The sequence below is a fragment of the Myxocyprinus asiaticus genome, chromosome 3 (genome assembly GCF_019703515.2).
Source record: "Myxocyprinus asiaticus isolate MX2 ecotype Aquarium Trade chromosome 3, UBuf_Myxa_2, whole genome shotgun sequence".
NCBI classification, from domain to species: Eukaryota; Metazoa; Chordata; class Actinopteri; order Cypriniformes; family Catostomidae; genus Myxocyprinus; species Myxocyprinus asiaticus.
The window spans coordinates 27,561,045-27,583,013 of NC_059346.1; the positions used below are offsets into that span (position 1 = coordinate 27,561,045).

Here is a 21,969-nt window from a genome sequence, read left to right on the forward strand (position 1 = left end):
CAATAAATTAGAATGTCGTGGAAAAGTTAATTTATTTCAGTAATTCAACTCAAATTGTGAAACTCGTGTATTAAATAAATTCAATGCACACAGACTGAAGTAGTTTAAGTCTTTGGTTCTTTTAATTGTGATGATTTTGGCACACATTTAACAAAAACCCACCAATTCACTATCTCAAAAAATTAGAATACATCATAAGACCAATAAAACAAAACATTTTTAGTGAATTGTTGGCCTTCCGGAAAGTATGTTCATTTACTGTATATGTACTCAATACTTGGTAGGGGCTCCTTTTGCTTTAATTACTGCCTCAATTCGGCGTGGCATGGAGGTGATCAGTTTGTGGCACTGCTGAGGTGGTATGGAAGCCCAGGTTTCTTTGACAGTGGCCTTCAGCTCATCTGCATTTTTTGGTCTCTTGTTTTTCATTTTCTTCTTGACAATACCCCATAGATTCTCTATGGGGCTCAGGTCTGGTGAGTTTGCTGGCCAGTCAAGCACACCAACACCATGGTCATTTAACCAACTTTTGGTGCTTTTGGCAGTGTGGGCAGGTGCCAAATCCTGCTGGAAAATGAAAGCAGCATCTTTAAAAAGCTGGTCAGCAGAAGGAAGCATGAAGTGCTCCAAAATTTCTTGGTAAATGGGTGCAGTGACTTTGGTTTTCAAAAAACACAATGGACCAACACCAGCAGATGACATTGCACCCCAAATCATCACAGACTGTGGACACTTAACACTGGACTTCAAGCAATTTGGGCTATGAGCTTCTCCACCCTTCCTCCAGACTCTAGGACCTTGGTTTCCAAATGAAAACTTGCTCTCATCTGAAAAGAGGACTTTGGACCACTGGGCAACAGTCCAGTTCTTCTTCTCCTTAGCCCAGGTAAGACGCCTCTGACGTTGTCTGTGGTTCATGAGTGGCTTAACAAGAGGAATACGACAACTGTAGCCAAATTCCTTGACATGTCTGTGTGTGGTGGCTCTTGATGCCTTGACCCCAGCCTCAGTCCATTCCTTGTGAAGTTCACCCAAATTCTTGAATCGATTTTGCTTGACAATCATAAGGCTGCGGTTCTCTCAGTTGGTTGTGCATCTTTTTCATCCACACTTTTTCCTTCCACTCAACTTTCTGTTAACATGCTTGGATACAGCACTCTGTGAACAGCCAGCTTCTTTGGCAATGAATGTTTGTGGCTTACCCTCCTTGTGAAGGGTGTCAATGATTGTTCTCTGGACAACTGTCAGATCAGCAGTCTTCCCCATGATTGTGTAGCCTAGTGAACCAAACTGAGAGACCATTTTGAAGGCTCAGGAAACCTTTGCAGGTGTTTTGAGTTGATTAGCTGACTGGCATGTCACTATATTCTAATTTGTTGAGATAGTGAATTGGTGGGTTTTTGTTAAATGTGTGCCAAAATCACCACAATTAAAAGAACCAAAGACTTAAACTACTTCAGTCTGTGTGCATTGAATTTATTTAATACACGAGTTTCACAATTTGAGTTGAATTACTGAAATAAATGAACTTTTCCACGACATTCTAATTTATTGAGATGCACCTGTATATATTTGCATTTGCATTCGCATTTGCAGCAATGATAATATGTAGAAAATAAAAAATGCAAGTAATTTAGACAATACAAAAAATTAAAAGATACAAAGCACAAAAAAAAAAAAAAAACAAAAAAAAAAATCAAATTAATAAAAGGGCAATTACATGAACTTGAGCTTATGGTTTGCTATGCACACAAACTAGACCGTCTCATTCTGGCGCTGAATGCTGAGGAGGAGTCTAGCCTACAGCCACCGGAGGACTGGTCTAGGAAGGACACAGCCTAACTAGGCTGAAGCCTTCCGTTTGAGAAGCACCTTAAGCGTTTGCGTCAAAACCAAAGTATATTTCATTTCATATGCAATAGTTTTCAGTTACATATGCCAATGTAAAAAAATCACTATTCACATTCAGCCATGATTAATTTAATGCATGAGTGAAAGTGTCCAACAGAAGTGTGGTTACTGAGATTAAGCGAGTAGTATTCAGCTGGTCATGTGATTCTAACATGGCAGCCCCCATGTGCGGACCCTCTCCACGTAGAATAAAACAGCTTTTATAAGGTTACTGAAATGAGTGGAGTCTTCATTTTAATGTGAGTGGTCATGATTTCCTACATACAGGACTTAACTTTAGGAGTTAAACTTTTTTAATGATGAAAAAATTACTGAATGCACCTTTAATTGTGTGCAGCCCATGGCTGAAAAATATTTACTTGCAGATCCATTAATCCAGCATATAGTAGCAGCCCATCTCATATAGGATGGAAGGGTGAAAAATATTCTGCATATTTAGGGGCCCTTCCTGTATTGCGATGGGACTAGTGATGGGCATTCCGGCTCTTTTCAGTGAGCTGGCTCGTTCAGCTCAGCTCACCAAAAAGAGCCTCTTTTGGCTCCCAAACGGCTCTTTAAAAAAAAAAAAATGTTTTGTATTTTTTCAAGTCAAACAGTTTGCGATAGTTTGACTATCATTGGTGTTAAAACAATTCTAATTAAATTATTAAATGAAATCATACTCTACCTTAACCACAATGTATTTAAAAATGCATTGGTTTGCATTTGCATTTAAAGTATAACTTTTTAATGTATATAAACAAAGTGCATATAAATCTAACATTCAAAACGAATACAATTTGAACAACATAACAGAATATTGCACCATATCAAAGAAAAATAAATAACAATTTGCAAAACTGCAGCATCCCACAAATTGAAATAAATGTAAAAAAGAAGGATGCTATTACACATGTGCATTTAAATGATAACTTTTTTAATGTATATAAAGAAAGTGCATATAAATGTAACAATTCAAAACGAATACAGTCTGAACAACATAATAAGTTGGCTCCGCCCTCCCTCACGCATCTTTGGTTCATTGGTTGACACTGCGTGTCTGATTGACAGGAACAGCAGGTGAAGGTGTTAGTCTGAGCAGACAATCAGAACGAATGTGTGTGCGCTTGAGCATTTAGGCCTATATTATTTTATTTCTTTTTTCGTTCTTTGAAATCGTTAATTCTATTCGTTTAAATCTTTTGATTATTCATATCTTTTTTTTTTTGTTTGTTTGTTTGTTTGTTTTTTCACCCAATTTGGAATGCCCAATTCCTTATGCGCTTTTAAGTCCTCGTGGTCGCGTAGTGATTCGCTTCAATCCGGGTGGCGGAGGACGAATTCCAGCTACCTCGGCGTCTGAGACCGCCAATCCGCGCATCTTTTCATGTGGCTTGTTGAGCGCGTTGCCACGGAGACATAGCGCGTGTGGAGGCTTCACGCCATCCACCAGGGCATCCACGCTCAACTCACCACGCGCCCCACCGAGAACGAACCACGTTATAGCCACCACAAGGAAGTTACCCCATGTGAAAATCCAAATTTATAGCCTAAATTTACATATCTCCTGAAGAAGGAAGATAAAATAGAAGAGGTGAAAGATTAGAAGAGGTGAGGGAATATTTGCAAGAAAGCTAAAAAATGGAAAAGCCTAATACATAACCTCACCTCTGGTTAACTTGGATGTCTGCAAGTTCTCATAAGCATGTACTCTTTGCAAGTAAATCTGGAAACACTACATATGTCACAATGACAACATCAAAAGTTTAACCTTCAAAATTATCTACATCAGCGCTGCTATTAGGTGAACTTTAAATTCCATTAGCCCATTGGTTATTTTCCATGCAAGAATTATTTTCAGTTTGTCAGAAAACAGTGCGGCGTGTTGGACTTTAAAAGGAAACACTGATGAATTCTAAACTTTTTTTTATCATTGGCAACCAACGGCATTACTGTATCCATATGGATTGATACATAACCCTAACTGGATAGAGTGCCAACGCATACAAAATGCCAGTATTTACTTTTTTCTACAAGAGTGGCAATAGATTTTTCCTAACAGAGTAGACTAAATTTGTTCCATGTGGGTTGTGACATCATAGCTCCTATGTCCCAGAAAAGTTTGACCCATTAAGCCTCTGTGTTCTTGATGATTAGAAGAGAATTCATGGTGGTCCCACTCAGAGCTCTTGCTTTCTCATTCTTGTACACTTACTGTATATTCTTGTAGTTTTTCTTCCTTCTTTGTTCGGGGAAAGGACTTACAGCTGTGATCTCATCAAGTAAAATACACTATTTTGTAGTAATTTACACACGACAACAGAGAAAACAAACCTTAAAGGAATAATAATTTTTCTGTGAAAATCTGACATCCGTTGCACATTCATGAGCGCTATAAGAGAAGCTTGTTTACAGTAGTATGCATGTTCACACGAGAACTTGCAGCGTTTTTAGTGCTGTGAATGAGCCTCTCCAAACATTTTGACAGAAAAATTACATTTCAGGCTTTTTCTCACCAAAACATATTGTATGTCTTCAGAAGGCTTGGAATATTATGCTTGAGCAGCATGGACTTGTTTTATGATAATTTGGGTACTTTTTAAAATTGTAAAGTGAGGCACTGTTTACTGCCCTTGCATTTGAAAGGCGGACCGAGATAATTAAAGCATCTTTTTTTGGGAGGTTAAAACGACAAGATGTCTTTCTCATTAGGGTCGTGTTTTTGTTGATTTGTTTGGGGTGGGGATGTATGATGTAAATAAGGGCTCTGTTGCCCATTGTCTCCTGTATCTCTCCTTTCCTTCCCTCCCCCCTCTGATTATCTTCTCGACTGGAAAGTTCCCATGAGGCCTGAATGCTTTACCCCTTAGCCAATCAGTGGCATGAAGGCAGGGCAGTGTGAATGATTCTTTGTCCCATGTATGGAGGGCTGGAGAGAGGGGAGGAGAGTGGAATTGTTTGGGCCTTGAGCTCACCATGGCCCAGATGACAGAGAGTTTCTGAATAGGATAGACTGAATGAGAGATGTTTACATATTTCATAGTGTATGTGCTGGTTCATTGTTTGATCATTACAATATTGCAATGGAATGTGTAAAAAAAAAAAAAAAAAAAAAAAACTGTTACTTTAAAAGAAAGGAATGCACAATTCAGTTAGGAAATACAAATCTTCAAATGGAATAAAAGACAATTAGTAATAAAAGTGTTTAGTAAAAGCTTCAAGTAATACCTGACATGAGTGTATGTTCATAGCAAAACATCATTACAGATAATATCAGAGAACTGAAAATACTGAGACACTTTTAGGGTTGATCAAAGTTACAGAGACTCCTCTGAGATCTTCTCAAACTGATCTACCATCTGTAAGGTCTTATTTGGTCTTTCCTTGTCTCCTGCACTGCTGTTGCACAAAAACGTCTTTCATGTCGACAGCAGCATACCATGGTAAGATAAATGTCATCGCTAGCTCTTAGAAATCTCTTTATGTATGTGTGTATCTGTGGAGATGATTTATACTCACATTGCCTTAATTTCCCATATGTGCATTTATGCTGTGCATTTGGAATTTAGTTCATGCTTACATTACAGTCTCAATTATACAGTTTTAAAGTGGAGGGACAGTTGCTTTCAGCCATTTCGAAGAGCCCTTGAAGAAACTGGTGGTTATATACCCAATAGTAAGATGGGACGGTAAAATGGTACAATAATGTGCCAATGCACCCACAAGCTTATGAACATTCGTTGTCTCCTAACCTCAAATGTCTGTATTGATCTGATGTTTGAGAGGGCCGAATTGATGCAAAAGAAGATTTCTACAGTATTTTTTAGGGGGCACATTAAAGCGATATTTTACTAAAAAATTTAAATTGTGTCATTAGTTACCCACTCTAATTTTGTTCCAAACCCATTGACTTTCATTTCTTCTGTGGAACACAAAAGTAGTTGTTTTAAAGAATGTCACAATTGCTGATTTCCATACAGTTGACAGTAACTCACTTTAAAGCTTAAAAAAACACCCAAAAGTGTCATAAAAGTTGTCCATGCCACTCGTGTGTCCTGTTCCAAGTCTTCGGAATGCATACGATCACTTTATATGATGAACCAAGTCATAATAAAAGTACAAGATGGTGAAATCGTTAAAAATCTTATGATTTGACCCATTCAAAAAAACGTAACGACTTTTACCCCAAAGAGAAAAACAAATGAACCAACAATGTTCTTGCGATTTTTCCGAATTTAACTCCTAACCCAAACCGAAACTTAACCATAAAGTCTAACCACTTAGCTAAACACTAAACCTAACCATGATTTAAAATAACTTTTGTGCATGATGGAATAAAGAAAACACTGGTGTTTGAGGGAAGCTTATTACTGGTTATTGACGTACATAACAAATACATACAACATTTTTATTGCAAAAAAACAGATATGGAATAAGAAACCAGATTTGTTCACAGACGTTTTCTTTCTTAAAAAATTATTGGATAGGAGGCTAGCTAAAATTTGATGCCTGTATTGTATCGATTTAAAATTCGGTTTGTTTATTGGTTGGTCTATAAAAGCCCTACCTTTTCGTATGAGCCAAGTCATACAAAATCTTACGATTTTACCATATTGTACAAATTATTACGAGTTGTCATGATGTAAGTCGTTATTAACTGTAAAGTCAAATCAAATCACTAATTAGCTCATGTATACATACATATGTACACATGTAAAATGACAACACATCAATAACATCAAACCTCATTGGTTCTTATGTCATTCCATCATGATGTTTGGTCACAAGACATGCAAAAAAAAAAAAAATTAGGTTTGATGTTCACACTTCGTAAATACCTTATTTTGCAGTGTATAAGTTACTGTGTATTTACTGAGCAATACTAGTGAACTTGTGTGTAATTATTTTGTAGATCCGCTTATACTTGCATATTGTTATTGTAATTACTAATAGTCACTAATAATAGTACCATGTAGGCCTAATATGCCCCCCATTTACTGAACAGAACAGTATATATAGGACTGCTCCTAAGAAAGGAAATGATGAGAAGAGGAACAGGATTGGAAAATGGTTTTAGAGCAAACTCAAACTTTCATTGCACACATGAGCACTACTACACAACGTGTCAGGCTTCAACAAACACTGCCATGACCCTCCACAGTGGAACACAAAATTGTTCTGAGATCAGGGCAGTAAAGGTAAATGTCAAAAGAGATCTCTGATGATATCATGGGGGTAAGTCTGTTAAAAGACAAACAGTCGCTCACACACATATGCATACACAGATGGGAGGAGAATAGAGAAAATGGCCGAGGGCCTAACCGCAATATCTAAATATTGACTGTACAACTTGTAATCATGTTTGGTCTGCGGACAGGGTGAAAATAAACACCACTGTGTGTGTATATGCAGTATGTGTGTGTGTTCTCTCATCCTATAATAGAAGCAGTGCATGAATGCAGACATGCCTTTTCAATGTTTAGAACAATCATAATTAAACATGCACAAATCGTTAAAAGGATTAGCAATGACTATATCAAGGCCTAATATACCCTACTTGACATTGAAATGTGTGATTTTAAGCATATGGAGTATATCAAAGTGGTCCATTGCATTGTAATTGCTTGGCTTCAACGCATTCTGATATAAATCTTTTTGTGTGGGCGGTCTTAGGAAAGGGAAGATATTTTGCCACTGATGTAATGTCAGATTTGCAAAATTTCATCCTTGTCAATATATCGTCAGATTTCTCCCTTAGCAGAGAGGATCAGCACTCCCTGATCCTTCTAAGATTCACTGAGCAAGCAGGATTAAATAAAATACAAAGCATTTCATTAGGCTCAAATAACACTCATCACACACAACAATCAAGTAACTTTAGCATTCTGAAACATTATGCACCAATACTATACTATAATACAATTCTGTATAATATTGTATAATAGGATATAGAAAGAAATATGTATAAAGAATATTAATTTTGTTTATTTTTTTTATATGTATTTTAAAATCTATGGATATACACTCATGTTCAGATGCTAAGGAATGTGTTGCTCCACCATGAAATGTCAGGGTTCAACATTCTTTACTTTCATGTTTACCAAGTAGGCCTACATTTAAGTATTTTTATTGCAACACTTTACAATAAGTTTGAATTCTTTGAATTCAAGTTAACTGATAGTTCACCCAAAAATGAAAATTCTCTCATAATTTACTCACCCTCATTCCATCCCAGATGTGTATAAAGTGATATAAGTTTGGGTGAGAAACAGATCAATATTCACCACCTACTTGGCTGGGAGGAAAATTAATATAGAAAAGGACTTACATATTGATACTGTTTCTCACCCACACCTATCATATAACTTCTGAAGATATGGATTTAACCACTGGAGTCATATGGATTACTTTTATGCTGCCTTTGTTTGCTTTTTGGACCTTCAAAATTTTGGTACCCATTCACTTGCATTGTATGGACCTACAAAGCTGAAATATTCTTCTAAAAATCGTTGTGTTCAGAAGAAGAAAGTCACAAACATCTGGGATGGCATGAGGGTGAATAAATGAGAGAATTTTCATTTTGGGGTGAACTATCCCTTTAATATAGTCCAACAATGAACAATAATTTTACAGCATACATTAATCATGGCTAATGTTCATTTCTACACGCGCACACACGCGCACACACACACGCACATATACACTTACGTAAATATATTTACATTAAACAAAACATTAGTGCATCATAAACAATGAACAAAAATATTTTTTTAAAAATTAGATGTACCAAGATGAATAAATAAAAAGTTATTGTTCATTGTTAGTTCATGATACTTAATGCATTAACTAATGTTAACAAAAATAAAACCTTATTGTAAAGTGTTACCAGTTTTGTTGATTGAACCCAAATCCTTCCCAAACAATGGTGACAGTGAACTCACTTATCCTTGACTAAATAAAATATTTTGAAAGAGCAGCTTTTAAGAAACTTAAGTTAATTATAAAAAGGGACGTAAATTCAATCTACAGTAATGTAAAGAAATTTACTTCCAAATTCTGTAAACGCATAAACACTTTTGTGCGTGTGATTTGGTTGTGTCGGGAATGTTGCTCATCTGCTTCCCAGTACAACCAATAACCAGATATTTCAAATCCAGTTATGTAAAAAGCATTACAGTAAGAAGGTCTATTGTATGGCAAAATGTAGTAGTACTTTGTACTGCTTGTGTAAACTGTGATGTGAAAGAAACTTTTTGGGATTACGCCATTAAGCTTAGCCCAAATGGCCCATTAATTCTGCACTGACATGGAGACTGAGAGGGAGAGAAAGAGGGAATAAGAGCAACATGCCTTGTTATTCTTTTGGCTTTAACTCCTTCCAAGGGTTTTGGAGGAGCTGAGGGGAGGAGCACGAGGGGGAGCTAGGGGGAAGAAGGGAAAAAAAGAGGGTGAAGAAAAGAACAAGGAATATAAATTAGCTGAGAGACAATTGAGCAAAGCAAGGAAAAACAGCGATTAGATTTATTGTAAGGAATGTGAAACTGTGGGAATGGCACTAAAATTCATACAATCTCTAAACTGCGGTGTATTTGTTAAATTGCCTCACACTTACGCTTTATCTTGCATTTAACTACTGCTTCTCTTTGTCACTCTCCCACTAAAAGGAGGGAAGAATCAAATCCAAAGCACACTTGTTAGTTGTGCTAGCTATCTGATCAAAGTAGAGCTGTAGTTTCTGTTTTCTCATACCTCATATGAGAGGAGTTATGTATTTTGAATCACTGGCTTTTTGAAGTAAACAGCAATATTTGCAATGTTATTTTGGGCATGTCAAATTCTCGTTCTATAAATTATTTTACACACTGCCCCAATAGGTTTGTTCTTATACTGCCATCTTTTGTGCAATCTGATTAAATGGTCCTCCTTGCATGAGAAAACTCCTGGTTATAATAGGCTTGGTTGTTGTATAGTGTGGTTTTGAGCAAATAAGTGGTTCTGTTCAAGCAGAGATGGATGGAATTGATATATTAGATGCAATAGATTATATTCCATATTCCATAAGAACAAAGTGCAAATTCATATAGTCAACAGAAAACAAACTAACATTAGCTACTGTCTTTTATTTGAAAGACAGCATATTATTTTGTTATACAAACAACAGACCTGAATTTTGCTAATCATGAATGGATGACATTACTAGCTGTGGAGGCATGAGTGATTGCAGCAGTGAAGTTCGCATTTGAGTAAAATAACACACAATTAGTGCTTACAATGACACCCCCCAATGATACCTCAAATGCTTAAGCTAATTAGGTTTAAAATACCCAGTGTCTATCCACTGAAATGTGTGAGCAATATAGTGAAAACTAGCATTTAACTATTAACCCCAAAAATAAGATCAGTCTTTAAAAATAAAGATTAAAAATGAACATTCATTAAGATTCACAAGAAACACTTTCAAGTGATCTAGTCTGGCTAAATAGTGGAAAGAATACTTCTTACAGTGTTGGTTACATTAGGTTAAAAAAACAAAGCATAAAACTGATTTTTCTCTCATTGAGGGAGGATGGTAACATTGGATTCCAAATGTAAATGGCTAGTGTTAAAGTGTTAAAACAAAAAGGCACAAGACTAATTAGTTGAGTGAAAAATAAAACCAAGGGTCAGTAACAGCGAGAAGCCACATCTGAATGACTTTCATACAAACCCATTTGTTTCACTCAGACAGCATTTTATCAGAGCCTTTAAAGACTCAGACAAATGACAAACACAGATGTTTGGAATGCAAGCCAGCGCCTACAGACGCAGAGGTCTGCAAAATCAATTTGTTCAAAGGAAATCAAGGATTTAAGGCAACATTTCTTCTGTGTCCAAAGCAAAATTTTGACCTCTAAAAATTGCCATTTTGTTGAAAATATAACACTCAAACAAGAAGTACTCCACTGTCAATGTTGGTGATTGTGCTATAGATACACGCTAATGCTACTGCTCATGCTCGCTTTGGACCAATCGGTGCTCCGGTGATGCTGTTTCATTTTACTACCTTTCTAAATCACTTTCACTGGGGCGACAGTAAAAGCCGCCAAACTTCTGATGCTTAGAGGGAAGCCTCTCAAAAATCTTAAGAACAAAATTGTCTTGGATTGTTCATGTTATGGTAGAAGACATGGTCTGTACTACAAATCTTCAAATGTGAATGCAGGTTGAATGTGTGGTCTGCAAGTGACTAAGAAAGAGAGAGTGAAGCATGTTAACTTAAAAGACAACCAAGGCGATGAAGGGAAAAACATTTAGCTCCATGCATTAACTAACTCGGTTGGCAGTAAGTTTTTCAAATCAAGAGCACCCACTTTTCTTTTTTTGTTTGTTGTGTTTTTAAAAGTCCCGGCTTCTTTCAAAACACAGGGCATATATTCATCTCCTCTACCCATTTTCTCTCCAAAGAACCAGATGAATGCTATGGTCAGGCATACTGGTGGCAAACACCAGGCCTGAATCATTCTTGCCATCTAGTCCGTTTAGCCAGGAGGTGACGCCTGGCAAAAAGCTAGAGCCACGTTTGGATTTTCGGTAGGCTGGCAGTGGCCAGTGGCCCACAATGACCTCAGTCCTTAAGTCCATGACATACAGGTGGTGGTTGTCAAAAAGTAGAGCAAAGACCTCACCGAAGCTGAGAAGGGAGAGGCTAGAGGGGTCCTGATGTGGTCTGATGACTCTGTGAAGGTGGAGAGATCAGAGATAAAATACATATGCTAGCTTTATATCTTGGAGACTGAACAAACTGACTGACCCATTACAGTTCCCTCTATAATAAGAACATTAAACTCTAGATATTTCATGATCAAACAAGTTTATAGCTCAGTTAAGCTAAGCTGATAAAGACGCACTCAGTAATTTTTTCATAAAAAAAAAAGAAAAGAAAAAAAAAAGGCACAAGTATATTTAAAAATCATGCATCAATCATGAGATTTGACTGCAGTCAAATCAGTAGCCTATTTAGACCTGTTTTATGAGAGGGTGGCTTCATAAGGATGAGCATCTTAAAAACCTGTTAACAATCACTGGCGGGCCATTTGGTGTTTTTAAATTTACTGCACTATTTTACAATCAAATCCTTTTATAATCTTGATAAACTATATAATGTTGGAAAGATCTGAGTCTCAAGTTTCCATATTTGGCACTGTTTTGTGATAGAAATGATATTAATTTGTGACATGATTATGCATCAAAAAATCTTATGTTGTTGAGGAGTTGTAAGGAGCTGTGACCTTTATTAGGTGAGACTGCTTCAATCACTGGCATGATGAGAATAATTTGTAGTGTTTAGCAATGAAAAGTTGTAAATAGTTGTATATAGTTATATAGTTGTATAAACAGTTTGTGGTTTGGTTTTCTAATTTTTATTGTTGTTTTTTATTGTATTCATATGTTCATAGTAAAAGGCATTTGTTTTTATAGCCTGTGTGTAATGTTTCAAACTAAACATCTTATATGATGTTTTGTTAAACAAAAAAGTCTTCATATGTGTTTAATCAAAACAAAAATTTGTTTTGTTTATATCACATACTGTAAATCTAACTATCCCCACCTTTCCAAAAAAAATTAAAAATAAAACACCTAGTCCTGTCCTTTGATTAATCCTTCATAAATGTCATCCTTTTTCAGTATCATTCTCAAATTTATATCAGCACATGGTCAGACAAGTGGCTTTGGCTCCACGGTGTTTTTTTCATGTAATTTCCTGTGCTCTTTCATAGATTCTTGTATTGGAATCTTTCATAAAAAATAAAAAAAGACCGTTAGTTTCTAATATATTTGAGCTACTCTATTTTTTTTATAGGATAATAAAGAATAAATACTATAGTATTTTTATTTATTCTGACTGTCGTACATCAAAGTCCTACGTGTCAATTAAAAAAAAAAATCAATACTGTACAGGTGCATCTCAATAAATTAGAATGTCGTGGAAAAGTTCATTTATTTCAGTAATTCAATTCAAATTGTGAAACTCGTGTATTAAATCAATTCAATGCACACAGACTGAAGTAGTTTAAGTCTTTGGTTCTTTTAATTGTGATGATTTTGGCTCACATTTAACAAAAACCCACCAATTCACTATCTCAAAAAATTAGAATACATCATAAGACCAATAAAACAAAACATTTTTAGTGAATTGTTGGCCTTCTGGAAAGTATGTTCATTTACTGTATATGTACTCAATACTTGGTAGGGGCTCCTTTTGCTTTAATTACTGCCTTAATTCGGCGTGGCATGGAGGTGATCAGTTTTTGGCACTGCTGAGGTGGTATGGAAGCCCAGGTTTCTTTGACAGTGGCCTTCAGCTCATCTGCATTTTTTTTGGTCTCTTGTTTCTCATTTTCCTCTTGACAATACCCCATAGATTCTCTATGGGGTTCAGGTCTGGTGAGTTTGCTGGCCAGTCAAGCACACCAACACCATGGTCATTTAACCAACTTTTGGTGCTTTTGGCAGTGTGGGCAGGTGCCAAATCCAGCTGGAAAATGAAATCAGCATCTATAAAAAGCTGGTCAGCAGAAGGAAGCCTGAAGTGCCCCAAAATTTCTTGGTAAACGGGTGCAGTGACTTTGGTTTTCAAAAAACAAAATGGACCAACACCAGCAGATGACATTGCACCCCAAATCAACACAGACTGTGGAAACTTAACACTGGACTTCAAGCAACTTGGGCTATGAGCTTCTCCACCCTTCCTCCAGACTCTAGGACCTTGGTTTTCAAATGAAATACAAAACTTGCTCTCATCTGAAAAGAGGACTTTGGAACACTGGGCAACAGTCCAGTTCTTCTTCTCCTTAGCCCAGGTAAGATGCCTCTGATGTTGTCTGTGGTTCAGGAGTGGCTTAACAAGAGGAATACGACAACTGTAGCCAAATTCCTTGACATGTCTGTGTGTGGTGGCTCTTGATGCCTTGACCCCAGCCTCAGTCCATTCCTTGTGAAGTTCACACAAATTCTTGAATCGATTTTGCTTGACAATCATAAGGCTGCGGTTCTCTCGGTTGGTTGTGCATCTTTTTCTTCCACACTTTTTCCTTCCACTCAACTTTCTGTTAACATGCTTGGATACAGCACTCTGTGAACAGCCAGCTTCTTTGGCAATGAATGTTTGTGGCTCACCCTCCTTGTGAAGGGTGTCAATGATTGTCTTCTGGACAACTGTCAGATCAGCAGTCTTCCCCGTGATTGTGTAGCCCAGTGAACCAAACTGAGAGAGCATTTTGAAGGCTCAGGAAACCTTTGCAGGTGTTTTGAGTTGATTAGCTGATTGGCATGTCACCATATTCTAATTTTTTGAGATAGTGAATTGGTGGGTTTTTGTTAAATGTGAGCCAAAATCATCACAATTAAAAGAACCAAAGACTTAAACTACTTCAGTCTGTGTGCATTGAATTTATTTAATACACGAGTTTCACAATTTGAGTTGAATTACTGAAATAAATGAACTTTTCCATGACATTATAATTTATTGAGATGCACCTGTATATACTTTATATATTTGTTTCCTCAGATCAAGTGTCCTTTGGACACTCCGCCAATGTAGTTTTGTGGCCATTTTCTGGTACTGCGTCCAAACAAATTGTTACAGACAGCTCATATTAAAACTTAGAAACTCAAAATTTTGCTCACAACTATGTTAGCCATATGGCTTTGATTTTCTGGCTTTTTTAATTTATTTTTTTAGGGTGAATCATATTTTTTGAATACATTTTTATAAAAGAGAAACAAATTTAGTGCAGTGTATTTTTATTGAAATAAACAAACTGCTATAACCTTTGTATTTTTTTTTCACTTCCACAATACACGTCCAAGTGTCTTCTTTAAAAAAAGACCAAATTTAGGTCTGTACTCCCAAGCATTCCTGAGTAATGACCATTTAAATTTGAGTATTTCATTTTTGGCCTATGCTCAAAAAGGGGGTTGACAGTTAAAATGTTAAGATAAAATAAAAAGATGAAAATAACCATTAATCGGTAACACTTTACAATAAGGTTCCATTCGTAAACATTAATGTATTAGGCATCATAAACAATTAACAATACATTGCTTTCAACATTTATCAATCTTTATTAATGTTAATTGTTAGTTCATAGTGCATTAACTAATGTTAACAAACACAACATTCGATTTTAAAATCTATTAGTATAGACTGAAATTGACATTACCTGAGGTTAATAAATGCTGTAAATGTATTGTTCATTGTTAGTTCATGTTAACTAATATTGTTAAGAAATGGAACCTAATTGTAAAGAGTCACCCATTAATCATTACTGATTGTAAATGGCGTATTTCTACAATGGCATCGGTAACTGAAAACTACTTTTGCATTATGCTGCATGCATGCTGCTTGGTGTAATAATAATTCCTGCACAACATAAACAAAAAGTTACCGTGTGCACCTTTAAGAGATTGAAAAGAATGTACCTGAGAACATCAAAACTTGCGAAGTCCCACTGGTAGATGCCCAGGTCTGAACTACATATAATATGCTGGCCATCAAACTGCAATCGGGGCTGCAAGCAGACACTGCGGTCTTCTGATACAGACAGGGTCTTTAAGCATTTACAGTTGATTTCACACCCTATGGGCCACACCTAGAGAGAGACAGAACTTTAAATAAATACTGCTCCCATCTGAAGTCCACAGAACTGCACATGACTGAATTTAAACTCAATCCTTTGACTGGCCACCTTTTAATTTTAAAATAACAGTCCCAATTCTTTTAGCAGACAGTAAATACAATCATTGGGTCATGGGTCAAGTGATTTACATTACCTTGATTTCATACTTATCAGCACTCAGTAGTATGTAGTCACCAGGACTGTGCATCATGGACTCCACTTGGCTTTTTTGAAGGAGAACCTAAGCCAGGGAAAATGTACAGTACAAAGCTAGAGGACAATAATCACCAGCACAAATTAATCTGACTAAATACTAGAATGGTTTATCCTAGCATGTGTACAGAATATATTACTTTCAGGTAGGGCAGCACGATTTTGACAAATCAAAATTGTTGATTATTTCCCTTTATATTGTAATCGTGATTATTTTTGATTAACTGAATTTACATTAAAAACGCATTTTGTTTAGGGCAACTGCATGCCATATTTTTTATTTAGGCTACAAATCCAGAACTGAGAACGGTGTTCATGCGAGACATAAAACATGCATCAGACTTGCTACAGGGAATCTGCGTTCAGAAAACTCTGCAGTTAGAAATTCCCACACATTCCCTACCCCTTGTGTGTTTGTTTATTAAATATTTTTGGTACTTTGACAATACCTTGAGCAGACATTAAGACTGTACTACAACTAATTTTAAAAGGAATAGTTCACCCAAAAATGAAAATTCACTCATCATTTACTCACCCTCAAGCCATTACATATGTGTATGACTTTCTTCATGTCTTCATTTAATTAAACAGTATTCTTTTGAAGTTTGATAATCACAATAGGTCATATCACGATTCCTGTCTTTCCACCCCCAAATTAAAGACCTCTTTAAATAAATAAATTAAGATTTTGTTGTATTATTTAAGATATTCAAGATTTTTTTTTACCTTAAATTTTGGAAAACTGAATTTAAGACATTAAGGATCCACAGGAACCCAGTAAAACCCTAAAACGACTGTAAAAATTACCATTTAAACAACTTTACAGCTCAAATAGTACACAAGTTTTAACAGAAGAATTAATGCAAGTGCTTTTATAAAATTATAAGCTTCACATTTCCGTGTTTAATTCCAAAAAAATTGGCCATGTTCACTTTTATTGATCCCATTCACTTCCATTGTAAGGACCTAACTGTAACCTTGATTTTTGTTTTTTTTTTTAAAGAAAAGGAGGAATGATTTAAAATAAATTTTTGTGATAATCAACATTATGCCACAAATGCTGTTGATTTAGCTTAACTTGTATTGAACCCGGAACATTCCTTTAAGTGAGAGAAATTTGGATTATATATATATATATATATATATATATATATATATATATATATATATATATATATATATACACTATATTGCCAAAAGTATTCGCTCATCTGCCTTTAGATGCATATGAACTTAAGTGACATCCCATTCTTAATCCAAAGGGTTTAATATGACGTCGGCCCACCCTTTGCAGCTATAACAGCTTCAACTCTTCTGGGAAGGCTTTCCACAAGGTTTAGGAGTGCGTTTATGGGAATTTTTGACCATTCTTCCAGAAGCGCATTTGTGAGGTCAGACACTGATGTTGGACGAGAAGGCCTGGCTCGCAGTCTTTGCTCTAATTCATCCCAAAGGTGCTCTATCGGGTTGAGGTCAGGACTCTGTGCAGGCCAGTCAAGTTCTTCCACACCAAACTCGCTCATCCATGTCTTTATGGACCTTGCTTTGTGCACTGGTGCGCAGTCATGTTGGAACAGGAAGGGGCCATCCCCAAACTGTTCCCACAAAGTTGGGAGCATGGAATTGTCCAAAATCTCTTGGTATGCTGAAGCATTCAGAGTTCCTTTCACTGGAACTAAGGGGCCAAGCCCAGCTCCTGAAAACAACCCCACACCATAATCCCCCCTCCACCAAACTTCACAGTTGGCACAATGCAGTCAGACAAATACCGTTCTCCTGGCAACCGCCAAACCCAGACTCGTCCATCAGATTGCCAGATGGAGAAGCGTGATCCGTCACTCCAGAGAACGCGTCTCCACTGCTCTAGAGTCCAGTGGCGGCGTGCTTTACACCACTGCATCCGACGCTTTGCATTGCACTTGGTGATGTGTGGCTTGGATGCAGCTGCTCGGCCATGGAAACCCATTCCATGAAGCTCTCTACGCACTGTTCTTGAGCTAATCTGAACTTTGGAGGTCTGTAGTGATTGACTCTGAAGAAAGTTGGCGACCTCTGCGCACTGTGCGCCTCAGCATCCGCTGACCCCGCTCTGTCATTTTACGTGGCCTACCACTTCGTGGCTGAGTTGCTGTCATTCCCAATCGTTTCCACTTTGTTATAATACCACTGACAGTTGACTGTGGAATATTTAGTAGCGAGGAAATTTCATGACTGGACTTGTTGCTCAGGTGGCATCCTATCACAGTACCACGCTGGAATTCACTGAGCTCCTGAGAGCGGCTCATTCTTTCACAAATGTTTGCAGAAGCAGTCTGCATGCCTAGGTGCTTCATTTTATACACCTGTGGCCATGGAAGTGACTGGAACACCTGAATTCAATTATTTGGATGGGTGAGCGAATACTTTTGGCAATATAGTGTATATATATATATTTATTTTTTATTTTTTTATTTTTCTCTCCCCTTTTCTCCCCAATTTGGAATGCCCAATTCCCAATGTGCTCTAAGTCCTCGTGGTGGCGTAGTGACTCGCCTCAATCCGGGTGGCGGAGGACGAATCTCAGTTGCCTCCACGTCTGAGACCATCAATCCGTGCATTTTATCACGTGGCTTGTTGAGCACGTTACTGCGGAGACGTAGCGCGTGTGGAGGCTTCACGCTATTCTCCGCAGCATCCACGCACAACTCACCACGCGCCCCACCGAGAGCGAGAACCACACGTTATAGCGACCACAAGGAGGTTACACCATGTGACTCTACCCTCCCTAGCAACCGGGCCAATTTGTTTGCTTAGGAGACCTGGCTGGAGTCACTCAGCACGCCCTGGATTCGAACTCGTGACTCCAGGGGTGGTAGTCAGCGTCAATACTCACTGAGCTACCCAGGCCCCCCCTAGAAATTTGGATTATAAATATACTTCTAATACATTACATTTTGAAAAGTAGAGATACAATTTCATAGCAAACCAAATTTTACCCAAAATGTGTGTATTTATGCTCAGAGTATTGCACTGTTCCTCTCGCTTCACCTCTATTGAAATCAGTTGCGAGTCGAGTCTCGCATGCGCTGCGTGTGACGATTTCAGTAAGGATGCTGCCATAGAAGACAGCTGCCTATGTAAGCAGGAGACAGCAAGGCAGCTCACTGATTCTTGAACAGACCCTCTGCCTGGGCCCACACTAATCTAAACACTCTGATACATCATTGGATTTATGCACACAACAGACATGTCTCTGATTGGTTACAATGCTCAATGTTGCAAAAACACACATTGTATATAAAATATTTAGACACGACTGGAACCTAAAGGGAATTCTGTAATTAACACTTTCCACAATTATTTAATTGCAACAGCCGTAACTGGAATCTCGACTTCCAGGTCTGGTAAAAATAACTTAAGTCTTACCTTGGTGACCCACTCTGTGTGCCCAGTAAATGTGTTGACACAGGTTCCAGTAGACATGGACCAGACTTTTACAGTGAAGTCTGCAGAGCCACTGACCAAGGTGTCCAACTCATCATTGTAGTCTATACTGAACACTGCAACAACAGTAAATCTTAAATTTTGAGTACATTGTCTTGCTTCCATCTACAACAAAGTCTACATTAAAACTGCAATTTTAATTGCACAATAACAGTTTTTTTTTTTTTTCAAACATTAAAAAAACAAGCTAAAAAAAAAAAAAAAAAATTGGAATGGAATGGGAAAATGCCATAACTATTACATTTTATGGTTGACATTTGCTAGGAGATGTTTTAGAGTTTGCCTCCTACCTGCCCCAGTGTGTCCTCGGAATTGCTGGATTTTGGCACCAGTACTCCATTCCCAGCATGCAATTGTGTTGTCAAAAGACCCTGTAACCAGTTTCTGTTCATCAAATTTGACAGTGGCACAAGTGTGTGTCTGGATGCCATAGATGCACTGCCCTGTGCGTACATCCCACAGTTTGGCTGACAGATCATCAGAACCTGAGAGAAATGACCTCTGTGATCAGTCAGTTACTAAAGGTGACATTCATTTAATAAAAAAAGTTTAAAAGAAGACCTCCAACACTGTGTTGATCTTTTACCCTGTGCTTCACTAGTAAATCACATAACATTCACATATGAATGTCAATTTGGTTACTTGGTTAGTACTCCTCCCAAATAACAGTATTGGATGAGTTTACACACAATAGCCACAAGCAACAGATTCAGTTAATTCTGTGAAACCAATTGAGCATTTATTTGGAACAACTTTACAACAAATCGTATCCATAAGCACTTTATACACCCACTTCATTAAACCAAATATATGCATTTCACATTAGCATGCCCTATTGATTTAATTGACATGGAGGTATAACATGAATCCATAAGGAGCACAACAGTTGATTTACCCACACTGGGGAATGGAGCTCACATACGCTGGTCAGCCAAAAGGGATGTGTGTCAAAAGTGACCACCTCAATACATGCACATTCATTCATTTAGTAGGTCTATGCTATCCAACTCCCAAATGAGAATTACAACAACATAAGCAAATTGCTCAGAAAAGTAAAGACTACAACTACAAAATTAACGCACCTGTGCAGAGGAGCCCATCCCGGTAATAGAGAGCATATACACGAGCGCTGTGTCCAATGAGAGAGCTCGTCTCAAATGCATCCTCCTCTCTCAGCTGCTTCATGCGCAGTTTGGCCTTCAGATAAACACCCTTCCAGTGCACTGCATCCTGGATGGACTCATCGATGCGCCAGCCGAGGTCGCGACACACGCCCTGCCAGACTTCTGTACAGGCATTGATGACCTTATTCCACTGCTTGCACACCAGGCAGCAGGTGAGCAGGGTCTGTGGGTCTAGCCAGCGGAGCACGTAGAAGGCCAGCTCTAACGGCAGCAGACGCAGGAAATCCCGCTTTAGCAGCGCTTCCAGCCCATTGGACAGGTGTCGCAGCTGGGCGGCACCACTCAGTGAGATGAGGTGGTCCAGAGATTGGTTGCGCTGCTGGTCGTTTAGAGCCAGGAAGGAGGTGGAAACTGATTCCAGCCACTCCTCAAAAGCTGCCTTCTCCATGGGCACATGAGGGCGTCTACCTTTTGACAGATAAATTGACTAGGTGAGCAGACAAGACTTCATGCAAACACTGATGATGTAGAACAGTACTACTTGTTAATTGAATTAAAGAAGTTAACAAGACTATTAATAGCTCTATCAAGAGCAATGCAGAAAGCAAGCACTTTCATATTGCATAACGGATGCTCTATCAGAGGAAAAATATAAGCATTAATCAATCTGATGCAGCCTTTCAGTAATGTAAATGTCATTACATTACAAAACAGGATGTCTAGGAACTAATTCATTTGGAGCGCCAAGACATAACTGTAGAGATAATAATGTGCCTGGCGTAGTCACATATATGAAGCAAATTGATTCTGTTAAACACATGACATCTACAGGACTACTTGGCTGACAAACTAATACATCTGCCTGCACTGAAACTGACAGGCTGTCAGTAACTGGGATTGACTTAATAAGCTTTCTGGTTTCCAAACACACCAGCTAAAATAAAGTTGCTAGCTTGCTGGCTAATAAGGACTTTATAAAAACTATATTCAAATACCAACCTGAACAGCATTGTGTTCAACGGTGATAACTCCACGCTTAACTCTACATATGAAACAAAGCAGGACAAAACGCTCACCATTTCCAGTAGAATCAGTGTGAAAAGAGCGCTAGCTAGTTGCTTAAGAAACGCGCTACCTAACATGTGTCAACACAAATCGATATCGCTATACATAAAGAAAACTCGTGATTTTGCAGTTGAGACACAATCTGCTATTGTTCGGTGAAAATCGAATCTTAACGAGAAACAAAAAGAGTCAAACTCCCTGCTAACTGCCTTCAAGCAAAACTCTAGAATGCAATGCTAGCATGACAACAGTACATGCTATATGGATCTAACGGAAACAGCCTCGACTCGAAAAAATCACGTGCTCTGTTTCGCTTACATTTTAACAGCTATATTATTCCGGAACGTAATGTTATACGTTAATTAAAAGCACACATGTTGGGTTTTCTGTTTGTGGAGTTAGCTGGCTAGGCTAAGATGAGGAGCCGCTGTTAGCAATGGGGAATTACAGCGACAGGAAGTTGCGAGATAAGCTATTTGACACGAGCGACAGGAAGTCAGGGGGAGTGTCCGTCGCCTGTCACTTTTTCAAAGCAT

At 37.8% G+C, this 21,969-nt stretch overlaps 1 protein-coding gene across 6 annotated transcripts; it reads right to left on the reverse strand.

Annotated features, from left to right (window-relative positions):
• Positions 1-2,719: 2,719 nt before the first annotated feature.
• On the reverse strand, positions 2,720-21,890 carry fbxw2 (F-box and WD repeat domain containing 2). 6 transcript variants are annotated; one of them, XM_051666081.1, is made up of 7 exons: positions 21,445-21,890; positions 20,327-20,832; positions 19,535-19,729; positions 19,167-19,300; positions 15,703-15,789; positions 15,352-15,521; positions 2,720-11,605 (listed from the first exon to the last, which is right to left on the reverse strand). In XM_051666081.1, the coding sequence occupies exons 2-7, from the start codon at positions 20,814-20,816 to the stop codon at positions 11,314-11,316; spliced, it is 1,368 nt and encodes a 455-aa protein (XP_051522041.1). In that variant the 5' UTR covers positions 20,817-20,832; positions 21,445-21,890; the 3' UTR covers positions 2,720-11,313. The 6 variants fall into 6 exon arrangements, with proteins under 6 accessions (XP_051522041.1, XP_051522032.1, XP_051522017.1 ...); XM_051666072.1 differs by having other exon boundaries at positions 20,327-20,836; XM_051666057.1 differs by having other exon boundaries at positions 21,368-21,890.
• Between the last annotated feature and the right edge of the window lie 79 nt (positions 21,891-21,969).